General features: G+C 41.2%; 2 protein-coding genes across 2 annotated transcripts; one reads left to right on the top strand and one right to left on the bottom strand.

Moving 5' to 3' along the window:
- Positions 1-7323: 7323 nt before the first annotated feature.
- Positions 7324-14249, top strand: slc1a5 (solute carrier family 1 member 5). The gene is made up of 8 exons (XM_080890002.1): positions 7324-8029; positions 11595-11637; positions 11786-11854; positions 11985-12151; positions 12612-12845; positions 12966-13160; positions 13343-13477; positions 13603-14249. The coding sequence occupies exons 1-8, from the start codon at positions 7494-7496 to the stop codon at positions 13805-13807; spliced, it is 1584 nt and encodes a 527-aa protein (XP_080746128.1). The 5' UTR covers positions 7324-7493; the 3' UTR covers positions 13808-14249.
- Positions 14250-16479: 2230 nt separating this feature from the next.
- Positions 16480-19829, bottom strand: fkrp (fukutin related protein). The gene is made up of 2 exons (XM_080890001.1): positions 19435-19829; positions 16480-19197 (listed from the first exon to the last, which is right to left on the bottom strand). Exon 2 carries the CDS (start codon positions 19082-19084, stop codon positions 17495-17497), a length of 1590 nt encoding a protein of 529 aa, XP_080746127.1. The 5' UTR covers positions 19085-19197; positions 19435-19829; the 3' UTR covers positions 16480-17494.
- Positions 19830-20369: the final 540 nt, after the last annotated feature.

The following is a 20369-nucleotide window of genomic DNA, read 5'->3' on the forward strand; positions in this document are numbered from 1 at the left end:
TGCCTATGTTTTTAGTCTACAGGTTGGCTGCCCTTCTAGGACCTCGTATCTCATCCAGTTCTCTAACTTGAACCCCACTGTGACATTCTGACCAATGGTTCGAGAGACTCTGTCCCCTAAATAGAGTGCTGCAGAGGAAAATAATCTATTTATACTTGTTCTTTTTAAAAATATAAGACACAACAGACCTATTAAAGCCCTGATTTTTTTAAAATGTACATAAGAAAGAAATTTGCTTATAATGGTTACATTTTAATAAGCTGTACAAGGTCAGAAATATTCTATGACATCAACCTCCAGTCAGGACATTCTAACTGGCTGATCTAAATGACTTTGTATAACCTTATGTGTCTCTAAATGAATTAACTTGACTTATTCATTTACAGACTTAGCCTTGTTTATGTATAAGAAGAATGTTCCTTCAGAGCTTTCCTGCTCATGATGTCCGGCACAGGAAAAATGATACGGGAGCTCGACTTGATCTGCTGTTTTCTGTGCCTTATTCTGATATGTGTGAGGTCTGATCCCTGGGGTTGACCTTCAGTGCTGCCATCTGTAAGGGTAAGCATTGTGTAAATAGTCTTAATGTGTCTTCATTTCTCTTTTTTCCTGTTTGAAAACATCAGAATTGTCTCTAATGAGTTCTCAGAATGATTAAAGAGTGAAAAGACTACAAGCTGTCTTTGTTGCAGTAGAGAGTGGTTCTCAAACTTTTCACAGTGAGTACCACCTCATAAAATATATGGCTCATGAAGTACCACCCTTATGTGGTATAGTAGTATTTCTTATTTGAATGTTATTTATTTTAACTGTCATAAACAGGATGTAACGAGTGATAATAATAACAACTGTACTGGCATCCAGGCGACAGTTCCCGACTCACCGACGGCATCTCCCACACCTCCACCGATTCTCCCGGGGGCCTTCGACTCATCGATGGTGGCTGGGATCAGGGCACGGCAGCACCACGGAAAAGGGCTGTGTTTTTACCATCAGTGTGACAGTGCCGTGCCACCTTTGCAGTTTTAAGGCCCAGGGAAATGAGCCCGCCAGTGCTCTGTAGCGGCGATAAGGAAAGGCTGCTCTTCATAGAGGACTCACGCTCAGGGAGCCGTTTTCTGGTTGACTCCGGTTCCCAGAAGAGCCTCGGGAACTCTCGTGTCATCTTTGCATGCTTCCATGATAGTATATAGTATAGTAGTATATTATTTAATCTTAAAAAAAATTGGAGATTTCCTGCGTACCACCAGAGAGAGCCCAAGTACTACTAGTGGTACGCGTACCACAGTTTGAGAACCACTGCAGTAGAGGAGCACTGCTGCAGTGGCAAAAACAGCTGAACTGTTCTCTGTGCGATATTGATTGATCTCAGCTCAATGTGGGTCATTTATTTAAATACTCATGGTGAAACAAACTTAAATGGGCACATTTAAGTTTGTTTTGTCAGGTGAATAAGGTGTCTTATTCACCTGACAAAAAATTTGTCAGGTGAATACCATGTACGCACATGACCTATGTAGTATAATTTGTTCTTGAACATTGGCTAAAAGGAATGTTTGTGACTGTGGGTGTGAACAAACAGCTGTGACCTTCCTCAGGTAACTCAGTGCACCTAAAGCCAACTGACAGACGCAGGGAGAGAGACAGGGCATGCAGATAGATTAGATTACCAATCTGTGAAGAGAGACAGTGCCAGAAAGCGTGCTACTGTATTCTTATCAGACGATAAAAAAGCACGCAAGTTTGAAGAAGCACAGGTTGTCCAAAGGTATTTATGTAAGCAATGGTTAACAAGAACTTGCACTAGCACAGTGTTGAAATCTCCTTGTTGGCTGCCACAATCTACAGTTTTAAAAATACATCATCAATTAACTCAGCAAAACCTGTCAGACTCAGCTAAAATACCTCACTTGCTAACAGCAATTCAAAGTCTGCTTATTCTTCAAAACAAGTCTTAGTTTATCCTGAGACTAAGGCAGGCAAAAGGGGAAAAGAGCCCAGGGAAGAGGAGTATGTGGTTAAACACTTAAAGCTAAAACACATGGAGTAAGACAACAGCTTTCCAACACATGGTGCATTTAAGTACAGCCCATGTGTGGATGCACACACTGTGTGGGTAATTAACTCAGAATGTAGCTTTATCTTATATAGAGGAACAACAAAATACAAGCACGGCTATGTAATGAAATGCAGATGTGATGAAAGAGCACCTTGGCCATTCAGCTTTGTAAAAAAAGGAAAGGTTAAAGCGAAAATCTGGTGCAGCGTATTTATTTTACAGGTGACAGAAAGTCAGACATAGTTTACTCGCTGAGGACAAACTTGATCTCTGAAACTACTAATGTTAAAAGAAAGTGATTGGACTTCTACTGTTAGAAATATTTGTTGTCCCTTTAACATCAAAGATAAGCAACTTTTCATCAATGCATCTGTGAGGACCAAAGAACTTTTAAATCATAAAAATTCCTCAGAAATTCTCGTTGGTCTGTTCTCACATTCATTTTGCAGCAGCGACAACAAATGTCTGCAGTGACCAGCTGTCCACAGAACCCCGATCACGGTGAAAGTAGAAAAGCAGCAGATTTTAATCAAACACCTTTAAATCAAAAATTCTTTATTGATAAACCAGTTAATGTTAAAATGTTAAATTATTTAACAGCACAATATTTCCAAAATTACATCAAGATAATATTTTTATGAAAGATTATTTTTGTCCCTCAGGAAATGTCATAGACTAACTGTCGGTCTAGAGCGTGACACCACAAAAGGCTAAAAAAGGAAAAAGACGAGTTCTTTATTTGATGTCAAAGAGCTGATGAGCTCTTTGAGTTCTCTTTTCATTCGTAATGACTAACTGGGTCCCTTTGTCTATGTATTGTCCTGCTACCTTTTCTTTTCTTTTTCCTTTCCCCTCACCCCCCTACTGTTCACAGCAGATGGCTGCCCCCCTTGAGCCTGGTTCTGCCGTAGGCTTCTTCCTGTAAAAGCAAGCACTTTCCCACTGTTGCGAAGTGCTTGCTCACAGGGGTCGCTTGATTGCTGAGGTTTTCTCCAAAATATAATATGGTCTTTACCTACAGTATAAAGTCGAGGCACTTTAATGACTGTCATTGTGATTTGGCAATATCGAAATAAATCCTCTCTTATGCTGAATCCATTCAACCATTCATTCATTTTCTTCAACTTATCCAACCATCCAAAGCCGAGAGGTAGGATACACCCTGAACCGTTCACCGATCTACCGCAAGGCTTTTGTCCCGAATGCTTTTCAAGTATATCATTTAGGATTAAATGTTAAGCAGTACACTCTTGTTGAATAATTGAAAGTATTTCACATTCAAATGGAAGTTCATTTGTCATACATGGAGGATGGCTCTAGGCACGGCATGTGAGTCTGACTGCGCAGCGCAAATCTGTAAATAAGTTCGGGAGGCCCCTTCTGATCACAGAAGGCTTTAAGAGATCAGATAGGCTTTAGGGGGCCCTCTCATCACTTGTGGGCTGCAGGGACAGTAGTGACAGCGAATCTACACATGGCACATGCATAAGGAGCTTTTTTGTAATGAAGTTTGCTTTGCAGTACTGTGAGGCTGGGCTTTGTGAAAGCAGTGCTTTGAGCCAAAATCTAATGTAGAACATGCACGCTGTTGAAAGTGTACAATCCTGAGAGTGACGGTCGAGATAATGTTTCACTAAAAACCACAACTTCAGTTTACTTTGACATTTGCGTATAAAATGCACACTTCACTTTTTTTTCTCACATAATACTAAATGTAGAACTGTTCAGGAGTCAGGATCAAAGTGCCATTTCAAGAGTGTTTTGTATCGCTGAGCACACACAGTGTATGATTGAACAGCACACCTCACTTATCACAAAGCAAGAAGCGTAAATGTTTGCTTCATAAACATTATGTTCTAGCAAACAGAGTTCGAGCATAATGGCCTAATGGCATGGCTTTCCCCATCTCACTCTCTTCTTGGTTCCTTTTTTCAAGTTTACCATAGTTTGCATGAGTATTATTCCTCAGCCTCTTTGAATATTCAGTCATGAAATTTCCCCTCAAGGGGTCTTAGTGGGGAAAAAAAATATATTATTTCCAGACTTTTCCTCTGTCCAACATTCCTTCCAGATAAACATCCTGGAATATATTTTCATCATGACTCTGCACCTTATCATAACTCAGTACCGCAGTACAGCACCATGAGTCATCACTTTGTCGATTATTTAGTTTGTGGACGACTACTCTTAATTTTGTATTTTTTTATTTATCTTGTTTGAAAAACAGCGTGGAATAAGTGGAAGTGTTTTCATACTTCACCCTGATCCTGCGCGATGACCGCAGCAGACCAGGATAAAAGATAGGGCATTGCTGCACTGGCACATTCAGGTGGAGGGGTATCAAGTTTCCTTTCAGCCTTTCTCATTTCTTTTCTCCCAGTCTCTCACTTGCTCTTCTCACGATACTTGAGACAGCAACGTTTTGTTGTTCACGTCCCCATTTCATAGGTCACACGAATTGCCCCCGTTTGTGCGCCGTGTCCTTATTCATGCTTGATTATCAAGCATCAAACTGTAGAAAAAGAGGGAACTAAACCTCCGGCCAGATGCCACGTGATGATAAATGCTAATGTTTACAGCTGAGGTGGTGCTGAATTTGCCATGTTCTCTGCCTTGGTTTAACGTGTCAGTGTTAAAGACATTTAGATTCAGCTGAGGTTTTCTGGACATATCATAACATATTTCTTCCAATTTCTTTTAAAAAATGAATAAAACCTCATCTCCAAATTAAGTCAGTTACAACTACAAAAACATAAGGGCAAAGTAAACACTCTTGGGCTCAGTGAATATAAAAAAAACCCACTTAGTGCAATTTTAAAATGCCAAAGGAAGCCTTATCCTTATCACAAGGCTGACCGAGATCCATAAAAAAACCCTCTCCAACAAATATTTACTAACTTAAGTGCTGCCTAATAAAAGTCTTATATAAGACTTATAACAACAAGCCAAGGACACCGGTGTTATTGAACCTGTTCGAAGAACAGTACAACTTTACTGACACACAGATGTACGACAAAATGCTACATCCACCCACCAAATTTCGGTCTTCTTTGAAGACTTTCTCTACTTTCTTTATGCGGTCAGAGCGTAGTGAGTCAGTTAAAAACTCCAACCTTCACATTTAACTAAAGTTGAACTAATAACTCTCACCCATACATGTGTTATCATAGCATTGCTGTTGTTTTTGCTCTGAAATATGTGCATTTAGAAGTCAGACACTTCAGTTTTAATATATTAAATAACAGCAGAAACTCATCTTCACAGCGTGTGCATTGTGTGTTATTATAGATGGGGCCTTCTCAGCTCTTGTGCGCTAGCTGGCTTAGCCATTGAAGTTGTCCTTTCTCACAGGGTAATGCACTTTTCACAGAATCACGGTGATTCCTTCAATCATTCACACAGTCAGGGCGAACAGGGCCTAAGCTTTAGATAACAAACTTGGCTTGTAGAGCACAGCTTCCTGCCAGTCTGAGATCTGGTCCTGTGGGCATTATTTGGTGTTAAAGGTGTTTTTCCCACAAATTTCAGCCAGTGGGAGTCTTTAAAAAAGCACTTGAATTGTAGTTTGACTGTAAGCTATCCTCAGTATGTCCTGAACACTTACACATAAATTATAAACAATCGGACTGTAGGCCTCTGTGGCCCAGACAATGAGTCTGTCTCTTATTACATCTTTGTGCACACCTAGCCAATGATTGGAAGTCAGGATACTAACATTTCATGGATGTTTTAAGCCTTTATTTTCATCTGAAAGTTGCTTTCTTACTCAACACTGTATTACTCACTTTCATTCTTAACTGCTGTGAACACATTTCCAAGAAAAACACACGGCCCGTTGCTTCACAGTCATTCACTCATCACTACAACTGGGTGAGAAACAGTTAGCAAAGAACATACTGCTCCTCAGTGGCCATTCTTTGCCATCCAGACACGCCAGATGTCAGATTAATGTTATTACTGCACTTGTCGTTCCACGTGCGTTACCCTTTCATGATCTAAGAGGTTTCTTCTTCGTTGATTTGTGACTTGGGGAGAAAGCAAATAAACCCGCAGAGGAGGGAGGGCACATCAAAGCCCCAGTGGCTTCCTCCACAGTTGTAGAGACGAACCCTGGTGGCTTCCTCCACAGCTGTAGAGACGAACCCTGGTGGCTTCCTCCACAGCTGTAGAGACGAACCCTGTACCTCTCCTCCGCTAATGTGCCCTAGTTCAACTGCTGTTCTAATGAAAAGAGGTAATCTGGGAAGGGATTAAAGCTGACAGATATTCCAGTGGATCTGCATCATTTTTAAATGTGCCACACCCTTATTTAAGAGCCCCAATACAAAGTAAATGTAAATAGTTGTATTCACTGAAAGTTGGAGACTTAAAACTGTATCGTCACACGTGGTTGCCACTTTCAGCCCTCAATGGAAGTGTTGTGATGTCACTGCATGATGCAATATATGTTGCTTGTTTTAATCTAGTGAACACCACACATCATGCAAGCATCTCATTATATAATATGAAAGTACTGTTAATATCTACAGACTTTCTCTGTGCTGTAACTGATGTTAAATTAACCAACTTTCCCTTTTTTAAAAGGTAAAAGGTCTAAAACGTCTCCTTACAGAAACACTTGTTTTTTTCCCAATCATCCAGCCAGAAGCTCATTCATAAGGCCCTTACCATATTCTTTCTTTCTTTTATTAATGTCATGGAACATGTCCCTGTTAAAACATGCCAAAATCTACGTCAATATAAAAAAGCAAGAACATTTTCTTTGTTGATGTGTGACTTGATGAATGCAGTAGCAGGCTCCACACCCTGTACCTCTCGTCAACTCATGTGATCTAGTTGTTTAACTGATGAAAGGTAGTAATCTAGGAAGAGATTAGAGCTGGCAAATATTCCTGTAGCACTGCATCATTTTGAGTGTACCACACCTTTAATTAAGAAACCCATTATAAAGTTAATTTCGACCTTTTTTTATTTATTTGATAAAAGTTGGACACTTTTCAAAGACTTTTCAACGTCTTTTGCACGTGGTTGTAACTTTCAGTTCAGGTGGTTAGGGGAAATTTTTATGCTGTCTTGCTTTTAACAATGCGTGACGCAACGATCGCCTCTTGTTTCAGGGTAGTGAAGACATCAAGCATAAAAGGCGTTGCTGTTACATCAGCGACATTTTTTTTAATACGTTTCCGTCCAAAAACGCTGTTTTTTTATAATGAATGTTGCAGCCTTGGTTAGACACGCCCAGATTACTAAGAGGTGGGCGTGGAATGCTTCCCGGTAGATAAGAACCCACGCGGTCCTCAAGCGACATTCACTAATCGCAGGAGGAAATTTGTATGCAGTTGCCTTAATTTTAGAAAGGTCTCCTGCCACGTTGCTGCTAGTTTTCAGACACGTTTTCCTTCGTTAAGTTTTAGGGGAAGTTTAAACGCGCGTCATGGCCTCGACGGTAGACATGATAGAGAGCAGCAAGGAATCCAACGGTGAGGCTCACCTCGACGAGCCCATGCCCAACGGGCTGGACAGCCCCAAGAAGAGCACCCCGGAGACGTTGTCTCAGCGCGTGCTGAGGATCGTCAAGGCCAACCTGCTGGTGATTCTCACCGTGGCCGGGGTTATCGTTGGTGTTTTTATTGGACTTGGTGTGCGTAACGTAACACTAACGAGAACCCAGGTGATTTACATCGGCTTCCCAGGTGAGATTCTCATCCGGTTGCTGAAGATGATCATCATTCCTCTGGTGGTCTGCAGCCTGGTGTCCGGAGCGGCCAGCATCGACCCCAAAGCCCTGGGCAAACTCGGCGGCTTGGCTATGCTCTTTTTCCTGATCACCACCTTGATTGCGTCCTCGATTGGGGTCGTGATGGCTTTCATCATATCGCCGGGGTCTGTGTCCGTCAGCAAGCCGGCCTACTTGGAAGAAGACGTGCCTGCGCATAAAGAAATTATAGACTCCTTCTTAGATTTGATAAGGTAAGCGAAACCTTAACTCTTGCTCACACACAGTCGGTCTACATACTCTCAAAAAAGTCGTTAAACCTTCACATGTAATTAGGCCTGTATGTAATGACGCGTGTAGGACGCTCCAAAGATCTAATAATAGTAGCCAAGTTACACAGAGTAACCTGTTGTACGTGTAGCAGTACTTGTAAGAACCAGATCGGGCACATGTCTTCTTAGTTGTCCACTACAGCCGGACAATGCAGTGCTGTAATGCCAACAAACGGTTGCATCAGCTGTGTCCTCGCTGAGGGTTAACTCCCCGGCACAGTCCTGTTGTCCCTTCTCGGGCGCTTTATAAAAAAATGAAAAGATTTTATTTTGTGTTAGTGTTTTGGGGTTTTTTTGTTTTTTTTCCAGGACCACTAAACCCATACACTGACTTATTTGGTAATATTCCACGTCTTGTCCAGTGTGACGTTTACACGTGGAATCACAAGACGTGCGTGAAACTTGTCCCTAATCGCAACTGTGGTTCAAACACTTCCTGCTGGGGGCTCACTTGTACTGCTGCTACACGTGTTTTATCTTTAGTCTGACTCGCTTTACGCTTACGCTCACAGGTTTTCTGTTCGCAACTTTTGTCAAAGTTTACTTTGAAACACATAACACGGAACATGGCGCAATGCCGTTTAAACTTGTTGAACTTGTTAAGTAAAAATGACTTCCGTCTGTAGGTGCCCATGCGCCCCCACCCGCCCGACATTTTTATTTTTATTTTTATTTCTTAAATCAATGCGTCATGTTCACAGGGCATTCATGAAGCATGTGTCACCTCTATGGTGTGGGAGAGGGGACACCCGGAAGCCTCTATGACCATTGTACACAAACAACTGCGTCAGAAGGAAATGTTCCACGTCATCTAAATAACTATTACATGTTCCTATTGATGTTGGTCCACTGTGCACGCTTCCCCTGTACCTGCTGTGTTTTGGTCTAACACTAATTGGGGGGTGAGGGCTTTTCTTACATGTCAACAGCAATTCAGTGAAGCTTAGTTTTTCTATTTTTTGGAATTTTTTTTATTTTATTCTAAAGACATAACTACACAGCATGATGCAACAGCATAGTCTGAAATAAAGTACAGTGTCAGTGTTTCCCACCACAGAGGTTAAAAACATGTTTAGAGTGTAAACAAGAAGACTTTGGGTTTACTGTTTGGATCTGTAATCTGAACCACGAATCACGTTAAGCTTATTTGGTTTGCCTCAAGTAGACGAGATGGAACACAGACAGTCTTAAAACACCTGTAAGAGTCTGTTTACATCCAGTCTTAGTAATGCTTGCAACTATTGCATCATTATTCCTGGTTAGTTTGACTGGTCTGTTCATGGTTTGCTCAGTCTGGCGCTCGGTGAATCACGGACTTGTGCGCTATGAAAACCAGAATATTCCACTCGCCACCCACCCCTTGCATCGTGACTTACCCTTGGCAACACATCCATAAAACAGTCCTTGTGCCCTGATGGAGATTAACATTTTTACCTGACGTTAATTGGCACGTTACATAACGTGGGGTGGGAGGCAAAGACAAGAGATGATAAATATGAAACAAGGGTAATGTTTGTCTTGTATTGGACACATGCCACCGTTCCACATGCACGCACATTATCCCAATAGAAGACCCCGTGCCTCTCATTAGCGTGAGCCTGGTCAGCCGGTGTCCTGGTTACCTTTGACAACAAAGGCAGCGTGGAACTTACTGGGTGGAACTGACTGAAGAGCTGTTCATTAAAGTGCAATAATGGCCTGGTCATTGTTTGCAGACGCACACTCATACGAAACAGAGCAGGGGAAAAAAAGACAACACACCACCCACACACCACTCCTACACATCCTTGTTGACATATCTTATCAGTTGCATTTTTTTTTTTTTTCCCTTTTGACCTACAAAACCTGTGGGTGATTCCGCGAAGCTAGAACATGTTTTTGTTTTTTCTTAGTAAACTTAGTTATATGAAGATCTTCTCTTTGTCATCCTGTCCTTAGCTGTCAGGAGCTCAACAGGCCTTTGAGATGCTGGGATTCATTCCCATTCTTTAGAACCATAATCTATTTTTCAGCTTAAGTGTTTCATCCGTTTGTCCACCTTATTAAGTGCCCGAAGTTTCTGTTGTTGGGTTTGATACTAAACGTGTACCATTTTCCCAAAGCAGCTGAGGGATGGTGTAACAGGATGGTGTCAAGACGTCAGAAGATCTGAGCACAAACAATTGTCCGTTTGACATAGGAGACCCACCCGCCTAATAGGCATGTGATGGCCCATTGTTTTCATACCAACATTCCAGTTAAACAATAAAATCAAGTTTATTTACATTCAAGTCGCAAGTTCACCTCAGAGTGAACAGTTTCGAAGGAGCATGGCATCCACATGTAGACTTGAGTAGGATAAGGCGGAAAAAACGAAACATTGTGTTCTTTTTGTTTTAAATTTAATTAGCGCTGCGGTTTGTACCTGTGCCAAGAATAAGTAAACACAGCGGAGCACAAGGAAGTGGAAGTGTACGAGTGAGCCACGCTTGTACTCGGGATTGCCATCTCTGTGCAAATGTAGTGTACGTGTACCTATAGTCAGGAGTCCTGCCTCCCATTAATACTATACAAGGATGTGATGGGATGTGAATTCTAACAATGCTTGAAGTCTGGATTCTCTTTAGATTCTACACACAGATTATTATGCTGATCACTTTTGTGCTGATGAAACATTAAATACTTAAGCCTCTTTCCTCTCGTCATCTTACTACACTCAGACTATGCCAATCCATTTGAATATCCAAATGGTGTGAAAGCTTAGCAGCCGTTTAGTCCCCTTTCACGGCTGTTTGTGACGCAGCCGGTTTTCTAGTTCTGCCACGTCATGCAGTCACATGATCCTTAAGCTTGAAGCACTGCAGCGCCAATGGAAGGGACTGAATGACCGGAAAGCGGTTGAGGAGTTAATGCCTTATTACTCTAGATCTGTTGCAGACAGCTGAGCACAGGGGTAACGGGTGCACTTTGGGTTTTTCGTGTGTTCTTGGGAAATTTAATACACAGCTGTACCTACTCTGTGGAAGCCAGTGTGTATGCATGCACTCGTTAGCAGGTGATGGATAAGGTCACAGCAACACGGGGGGGAAAAAAACCGAGATTAACAGTTAAATTCTCTGAGCTGTTTTTTTACATGGCGAGCCTTGGACTCCTCTCTGTTTGAGCTGTCACTGATCATTTGAAGAGATAGCATTTGTGCTTTCAATGTCACAGGATCAGTAGCAGTATTGCTCTATAGTTAGCTGAAACTCAGTAATGAGTCAAAGCAGGTCAGCCTGTGGTTTTTAAATTAAATTTCCAAGCAGCACATGTGACATTACTCAGTGTTACTATTCTGTGCTTTTTTTAAAAATAAGTAAAATGTATTTTGAGAACAAACCCAAACAACCAAACCTGTTTTCTGCACTTTAGTTCTCAAACCTGTCATTTCTCTGCTCTCTATCACAGCTAGTAATCCACTTCACACTGAGCACAAGGATTTGAATGTGTTGTATTTTTTTATCCACAGAAACATCTTTCCCTCCAACCTTGTGTCTGCTGCTTTTCAGTCTGTAAGTGTTGGATTTGAATTTTTTGGGTTGTTGTGGGTTTTTCTTTTTAACATAGTCATTCCACTGAATTGTGTAACAGAGCTATGACGATAAGCTGATTATGTGCTAATTAGTCTACTAAACTAGCAATTTCTTGCCTCCTGTACAGTATGCGACCTCCTATAAGCTGATGAAAAAGAATGGCACAAACGGAATCGCCAATATCACGGTGGAGAATGTGAGCAGAGTGACTGGCTGGAAAATGAACTATAAATACACTCAAACTACCTGACTGTATTCTTAAACTGAGGGCTGAATAAATGTGTTTTCTTACTCAGTGTTTTGTTTTTAACGTGTGTGCTTTTCAGGTGCCTTTTGGAACAGACCAGGATGGCATGAATATTCTTGGTCTCGTAGTGTTTTCCATCGTGTTTGGGGTGGCTTTGCGGAAGCTGGGAGAGGAAGGAGAGATCCTGATCAAGTTCTTTAACGCCTTCAACGAGGCCACCATGGTGCTGGTGTCCTGGATCATGTGGTAAGGACACCTGGATGCTTTTTGGGTTGGGGAAGGAATAAAAGAACAGAAAATGTTCACGTGTGAAGAGCAAAATATTCAATTACAGCAAAGTGTTTTTTAAAGAGGACCACGCTGCTGTTTTAAACCTGCTATTTGAATGAATAGAAGCGTCTGCATCCTGCAACTACTGTGCATGTGCAGTTGCATAACATTATGGCTTTATTAAAGGCTTGATTCGCAGTGTCGACAAGATCCCCGTCTCTCCTAACATTAGAGCACTCAACAATATCTTTGCTAGTTATTTTTATGGATGCAGTACACCAAGACAAACTATTTAAAAAGTTTTGCTACATTTCTGGCTGGAGTTGTGTATTTAATGGACAGATACGCGAGGAATATTGTTGTTGTTTTTTTATCTTTAAGTGTGCTCTGTATCAGAAACTTAAACTACATCACTGTCTCGTCTCTTCCCTTGCAGGTATGCCCCAATCGGTATCATGTTCCTTGTAGCTGGGAAGATTGTGGAAATGGAAGATGTTGCAAGCCTGTTTGCCAGTTTGGGAAAATATATAGCCTGCTGCCTCATTGGACATGCTATCCATGGAGCACTTGTGTTGCCAGGCATCTACTTCATCATTACAAGGAAGAACCCTTACACCTTCCTCTGGGGGATATTCACGGCTCTAGCCACAGCCTTTGGAACAAGCTCCAGGTAATAAACGTGACTCTCAGGTTGTTAAATACTGAATGACTTAGATTTCTGTCTTCTAAAGCAACAGTGTATCTCTACATCCTTTCTGCACGCTCACGGCCATCGTTTCTTGCTTCTTAGCTCTGCCACGCTACCTCTCATGATGAAGTGCGTGGAGGAAAAGAACGGCGTATCCAAGCACATCAGCCGCTTCATCCTGCCCATTGGAGCGACGGTCAACATGGACGGTGCGGCTCTCTTTCAGTGCGTGGCCGCAGTTTTCATTGCACAGCTGAACCACGTTTCCCTTAACTTCATCCAAGTCATTACCATCCTGTAAGTCCCAAAGCCACCAAAACACACCTTTAGTTAGACAGTGACATGTAATACTAAATCAATTGTACCACTGGCTTACTTATCAAACAGTTGCCTAATAATAGAGGTGATTTCAGTGGCTTTTATAATCATGACAATAGATTTGTGTCTAACTGCTACTGTCCATGCTTTTTGTACTTTAGTGTTACAGCTACAGCATCCAGCGTTGGAGCAGCGGGAATTCCTGCAGGCGGTGTTCTGACTTTAGCTATTATCCTGGAGGCAATAGGACTCCCCACCAGCGACATCTCTCTTATCCTGGCTGTTGACTGGCTTGTGTGAGTATACAAACTTTGGACGATGTTGACCGTGATGCCCTAGATTTACAATAATGTAGGGCACACAGCTGGCTGTAAATACCCTGAGATTAAAATGGCGTGCCATCTGTTTTGTCTTCCTTCAGTGATCGTACCTGCACGGTGCTCAATGTGGAGGGTGACGCTTTCGGCGCGGGGATCTTGCAGTTCTTTGTGGACAGAGATGCCAAACGAAACGGAGCAGAGCTGAGCGAGGTCCGGCTGGAGGCCGCCCCCGAGAGCTCGCCGCTCATTAGTAAACGAAGCGATGCTCAGAAATCAGGGTCTGGTGAAAAAGAGTCAAGTATGTAATGTGACTGATGACATTTTCAAGGACTCCTGGCTCAGTTCTGATACTTGTCTGATATTGTGGGGGGAGAAAAGGAAAACTGAGCATCAAGCCCCTCATTTCCGTTGTCTGCTCTGAAGAAAAGAGTATAGAGAGAGACTAGACAATGTCTCTGACTTCAACACTTTTCTGGAGGGGTAGCTGAAAACACACATGGGGCGCATTTAGCGACCTTTTCAAGATTTTTTTTTTTTTTTTTTAAATTTTTCATTGTGGGTGAGATTGTATTGTACACTAGACTGGCTGCTTTAACTCCAGTCTGATGTTGCACTCGATTGGTCCTCAGTGTGTGTGTGTGTGTGTGTGTGTGTGTGTGTGTGTGTTACTAGAGAGTAAAAAATGTGATTGGTGAGTAAGTTTGTCATGTGACCAGTGCATCCACCCACAAAAGCTGGACCAATGAACTTCAACACGTAATAGGCGGAGCTTAAGTTACATGAATGCACTGGTCTGTCACTAACGTTTTGCCCCATTTCATTTGTATTATTGAACCTGCGTCTTAGTAAATTACCGGCAAACACTCCACGGGACAACGGAGAAAGCCTCTGACTTTATAAGTAGAGGACCAAAACAAATTATAAAAAAAAAAAAAAATTATATATATATATATATATATATATATATATATATATATATATATATATATATATATATATATATATATATATATATATATATATATATATATATATATATATATATATATATATATATATATATATATATATATATATATATATATATATATATATATATATATATATATATATATATAATATATAATTTTTTTTTTTTTTTATAATTTGTTTTGGTGGAAGCATCTGTTAGTCTTTTAGTGTGTTACGGTTATTATGTGAAATGACCTTCTCACAGTGAGGGGATGAAAAGGCAATAAATCTGTCCTAGAGCCTCAGTTCGTCTTCTGAAACACACCAAATGAAAACACGTCCTCAGTAATCACCCAAAGTTGAATGAAGGCCTCTTTGCTCATGGACCTGCAATATGTAATAAAATGGGCGCATGTGGAGAAAAATGCTGCGATCACCAACACATCCTCAGGTTTTGACTTTGGCTACAAGACTTTCCTCTGCGTGCGCCTTAAAATACTCCAGGACCAAAAGTTAAATAGACTCTGCAACAGAATTCTAGTCACACTCTTTGGTCTGCTTTGCTCTTGTGCAGGTACAAGTGGTTTAACACACACTATGCAACAGTGACTGTTTGATGTTATATGTCATATATGAGCAACTAACTTCCTTACACTACAAGGATGTCTCTATTTTATGAGAATGAGAGGTGTACACACCTAAATAACTTTGGTAAAGGGAGAATCTCATAATCTGTCTTGGCTATCATGGGTGTAAATGTGGAGTAATAGCCGGGTGGCCTCCACCCAACCAAGAATTTCTGGTAGGCATTTGTAAATTTATTTCTTTAAGCTCCAAAGACATTTGTAGTATTTAATTTTGTAAATGCTAGTAATTCCAAACTTTATTTTTCCAGATTCAACTTTTGGCAAGTTGTTGGATTTGGATATTTTTATTTATCAGTCTCTTCTATTTGGTGTGAGCTACAGTTTTAAATATATTTTATGAGATGCTTCTTTAAAAAAAAAGTTTATATCAGTGGGGTAGACTTTAAGGCTCTGGAGAGAAGTTGTTAGATCATCGATACTAAAGAGATACTGTCTGGGGTTGGGGTATGGTGATGTATCCAAGAGAGCAATGCAAGTCCGGCTGGCCGGGAACTGAACCTCTTCCCTAATAAACGCTTGGCTATTGAAGTACCCAGACACTTTTTAAATGGATGAAAGTAATATAGCACAATAGTATATCTTTTGCATCCATATCAATTGTTAATTAACATCTTATATAGACATGAGTTGGGCAAATACTGTTAAATCCAAAACCAGATATTTTTTAAGCCTGCTTTCTTAGCCTTCTCATTACATTAGCTTTACAGAATTTCACATGACAATCATTTAACTGCAACCTTGAGGTCTTAGCATTTATGTCATAAGAAAATTCTTTATTTTTTTTTCTGTTCCTTTTGTGGTGCAAGATTACTTCCTGAACTCTTCCATTATGTGGCTTGATCATGGTTTTGTTTGTTTAAAGTGGACTATGGTTGTAAAATAACTTATTGTCTGAATGTACTGTCAGCAACCTTTCAGCAATAAATGTTTTTTTTATACATATAAATAAGAGGATGTGGCTTTTTGTGGACAAACCCTGTTTTTAACTCTTACTGCAGAGACTAATCAGAAGCACACAGTAATACAAATCAGAAAAGACACAAAATACTTTGTCTTTATGTTTAGAGACTGTAAAGCAATGCAGCCTCCCACTGATACATAAGCCTGGGCACATTAACCAGGCCATATATGAATACTAGAAGCAAAAAAACAATATAAACACACCTCTAGGGACACAATATGTAGAGCAACAACATGGGAGAGGCTTGATTGTAATGCTAGTTTGCATGACACGTTGGGTTTGTGATGAACATGTGAGCCGTGTTCCTGTAGAGTTGTATTCCTGCCTACACTCCACCCCTTTGGTCGTCACAACAACAGCACTTGGCGTTAATTAGTTGTGTTGCGCCATCTAGTGGTAACAGCTATTTACAAAATACATGAAACTTATTCTTTTATTGTAGAAGTACATGAAATCATTTGACACCCTAGTACATTAGATACAGGAAAAACTACAGGAATCATGTGGCAACCAGGGGAACTGAGTAGAATACTGAATTTCCTTTTCATAATATTTATAAATATGTAATTATTTACTTGAATTCTAAGGCATGGTAGAGCAATCGTCCATAACAGCATGAATAACACAGGTGTGCTTCTCATTTCATTAGATGGAAGTCTGCTCAGCTGCAGTTACCAGCTGGCTCTACCACAAACTAACATTCACTCATAAACTGAGACGTGCAAAACAAGGCAACAGAGTTCAAAAATCATAAAATACCTGTTAGGCTAAAGCCACTTATTTAACACACATACGTCTGTATAATACCTTAAATCCTGCTTAAGATAAAATACATTTTAGTTTTTAAAAAATCGTTTTTTTTTCAATTATCTACCTTTTTTTTAAATTTTTTTTTATTACAGCAGTAGTAGTTCAATGTTTCTGTACAACACATACACACCACAGCCTTATGTCAGTACACTAGTGTATGGATTTAAACTTTTCAAGTGTGCCTTTCAAACAAAACGCTACTGCTCAGGCAAATAAATAACGTGTGTTCAACATTAGACTTTACATCCGAACCACAGGAAGAACAATCTAAGCATGCAATACACAGTCTTCTGATACACATGTGGTGAAGGTAACAGTAAATGCAGTCGTTTTGGCACCATATTAAATCTCTTTTTTCACACATGACCTCCAGAAAATGTTGAGATGATTAGATGTGGATGTCACACAGACAAGAGGTACTCGACCATTTACGGTCAGATAAGAATGTCGGACATTTGTGCTCTCACGTGAATCTCAGTTTGGTAATGTCTCAAAGCATTCAGGGCTGCAGTGCACGTGTGTAAAAGGCTTTACTTTCCATTATCTTTCACAGACAATTATTTGAGGCAAGATTTTCTTTGTATGTATGTAAACCTAAATGGGTCTGTAGCCCTCCGGTATGACTCATAATTTGCTTCTGTCCAGTCTCTTTTTTGCAGGGTTGGGATACTGGGGGTTCTCAATCGCCCCCTCTCCAAATTTAAGTTCCAAAAAGGCTCTGTTGTTGTTAGGGCCATAGGCAGTGATGCCAGCAAAAGGCATGGGTACCAGTGGCTGCAGGAAGTGTTCTGGGAACTCGACATCTTGTTTATGTTCAGTCCACGTATCTTTGGTCATGACGCCATTACGTGGATAGAACGGCCACAGGTCAACGTGCAGGTGGTTAGCCTCACTGTACTGGACCCTGTAAAAGTCTCCTTCCACCGCACGCTCCCACACATAGCCATTAGCATCCACCAGAGAGCCCGAGTCCAGGTTCTTTAAATGATCGCAGTTGGGTACATCCTCCAGATAGATACCAAGGTCTACATCATAGTCCCATGGGATGATATCTTGATGGCGTACGGCGCCCAACAGAGTACCTCCCTCTAGCCAGTAGCGCACACCTGAGCGCTCCAAGATATTGACGACATACTTGGTGGTTTCCCTGAGTGCTCGCAGACAGCAGGGAGGTGTCCAGCGGTCCAGATAAAGATAGTCTGGAGTGTCATCCTGCACAGTGCCAAAGCAGCGTGGTGTCTCTTTGCTGCAGCCGTACCACTGTTCCCTCCCATCAGGCAGCAGAAGACGCTTCAGACCGAAGCTCCTCATTAGCTTCCCCGTGGCCTCCTTTAGTCGAGTGTCAGCCTTCCACTGGTTGTGAGCAGAGCTGAAGAGAGGCCGATGGTTTGCAGAGAAACAGGGGCCTTCCAGGAGTTTGACCTTCCAGCCTCTCAAAGAAGTCTGGATGAAGAGTGAAGAGAAGAGAGGCCTTCCAAGAGGGACAGAGAGGTTAAAAAGATCCTCAGTCCGAATGAGTACGACTGCATCTCCCTGTAAAGCTGTACATACACTCCCACTGCTCCCTGATGCAGCTGTTGAATAGATAGCTGTCCACTCTCTGAGGTTCACCCGCAAGTGGAGACACTGCACAGCAGATCGAGCCAATACGGGTGCAGCTACTAACCTCACAGGCCCTCCACCCTCTCCTTCCAACTCTCTAATTAACCTCTCAATAGCCCTTGGTTGCTCCAGCTCCACTCCATCAGGCACTAGCAGCACAAACTCTGTTTGCACATGAAACTCAGGCCTGTGAGCTTGTGGTGGTTGGTCTGGGCTGGGGGAGAGGATAAGAAGCCGAGCACCCTCCGGAAGCACCAGTGGAGGGTACGGTGATGTGTCAGCTACAGCCAGGAATGGAAGCTCTGGCCTCTGGTGAAGGAAGGAATTAGCCACATCCCCAACATAGTTTTCAAAATGTTCAAATTCCCGAAGTAGAACAGTTACACGTGGGCCTCGACTGTGTCCCTCCACTCCAACCACTCCAGGCTCACCTCCAGCTCCTGCAAGTAACCCTCCGAGACCAGAGGCTGGTAGGGCAGCCCTTCTTGTGCCCCTGCCAAGTTCTTTCCTCTTCTCCATCATTTGCTGCTGGGCTCGGGACACATAATAGAGAATGAGGAGGTTGAGGATGATGGCAATAGTTAACAAGCCCTGACAGAAACTGATCCGCATGGCAACTAATATTTCCTTTGCAGTTTATTTCAGGAGAATAACTTAAGTTTGAATCAAGAAATCCAGTGGCTGGTCTCGGACCCCCATCAGTGTAACAGAGAGTCGCATACAACCTGTAAATGACAGAAAAATGTTGTGTTTTGGTTCCAATACCACAGGCTTACGTATAAGTATAATGTATTGATCTGCATATGAACATCACAATTTGCACACAGGATATTTAATTTAAACAAAGTAGTCAGTGAATGACCCAAGCCATAATCACATTCTTGTGGAACTAGGACATGATTGTTCCATGACAGGTTCTAGTTGCATTAGAAATTAATGAAAATAGGATAGTAGCAACTCACCTTCATCTGAATGTATCGGTTTTATTTCATATAAGACAATCGTTTGTAGGGCCATAATATCATTCAGAAGTTAAAAGAGGCTTTACCAACGTTAAGCCAATTATGCCCGTTATGCTCGCTATATGTGGATTTCATGATGATCTTTTTGAGCTGGTAGCGTAGTAGCTACCGAGGTTGAATCGGCAGCAGCAAACACAGATATTAACTTGAGTTTAGCTCATATTTGTACGGCTGTGGAAGAAATAGTCTCCAATATTTTTTGGAAGAAACTCACACCTAATGATCAAAAGAATATATCAAAAGCGCAAGGCTTAACACAATCCCAAACAAGAAACCCAGCTGCACGACTTTAGCATTAAGCTATCACATTGTTGCCCGCAGCAACAGGACAACTTCCGGTTGAAATCCTTCAGAATAAAGCTATTGTAGGGGGTGTCCAAATCTGGACCAATCTATGAATCTATTTAATGAAAGGCACATATTTTACGCAATAACCGCTTCAGAGTTATCCCAGTTACCTGGCGTCTATACCTAATCTCTTACGTTTTAAAAGAATAGAAAAGCATATTGCTATAATATAAAATATGAGATATAACTGCAAATGTTATTGCAGAGGTTATAAGGATATAAGCAATACAAAAAAATATAAACATAAATATAAAGATGATATGGGGAAAAACTATAATTCACGTTAACATGTTATATATTACAAATGTGTCCCAAAGGCTTTTGTATTGCTGTTCTTGGCTATGGCTGTCTTCGTTTCACAATTTATTTTCCAAAAATCAAAAATCAAAATCAAAGATAAAATCTCGACCGGAAATAGCATTGTTGATCACTGCAGCTAACTTTTTCGTTCCCGAAACCATTCCTGCTCACAAAATGGCAGGAAATTCATTCCCCTAGCGACATGTTTATTGTCTATTATAGAAAAC

The sequence above is a fragment of the Rhamphochromis sp. 'chilingali' genome (assembly GCF_963969265.1).
Source record: "Rhamphochromis sp. 'chilingali' genome assembly, chromosome: 8".
Taxonomy (NCBI): Eukaryota; Metazoa; Chordata; class Actinopteri; order Cichliformes; family Cichlidae; genus Rhamphochromis; species Rhamphochromis sp. 'chilingali'.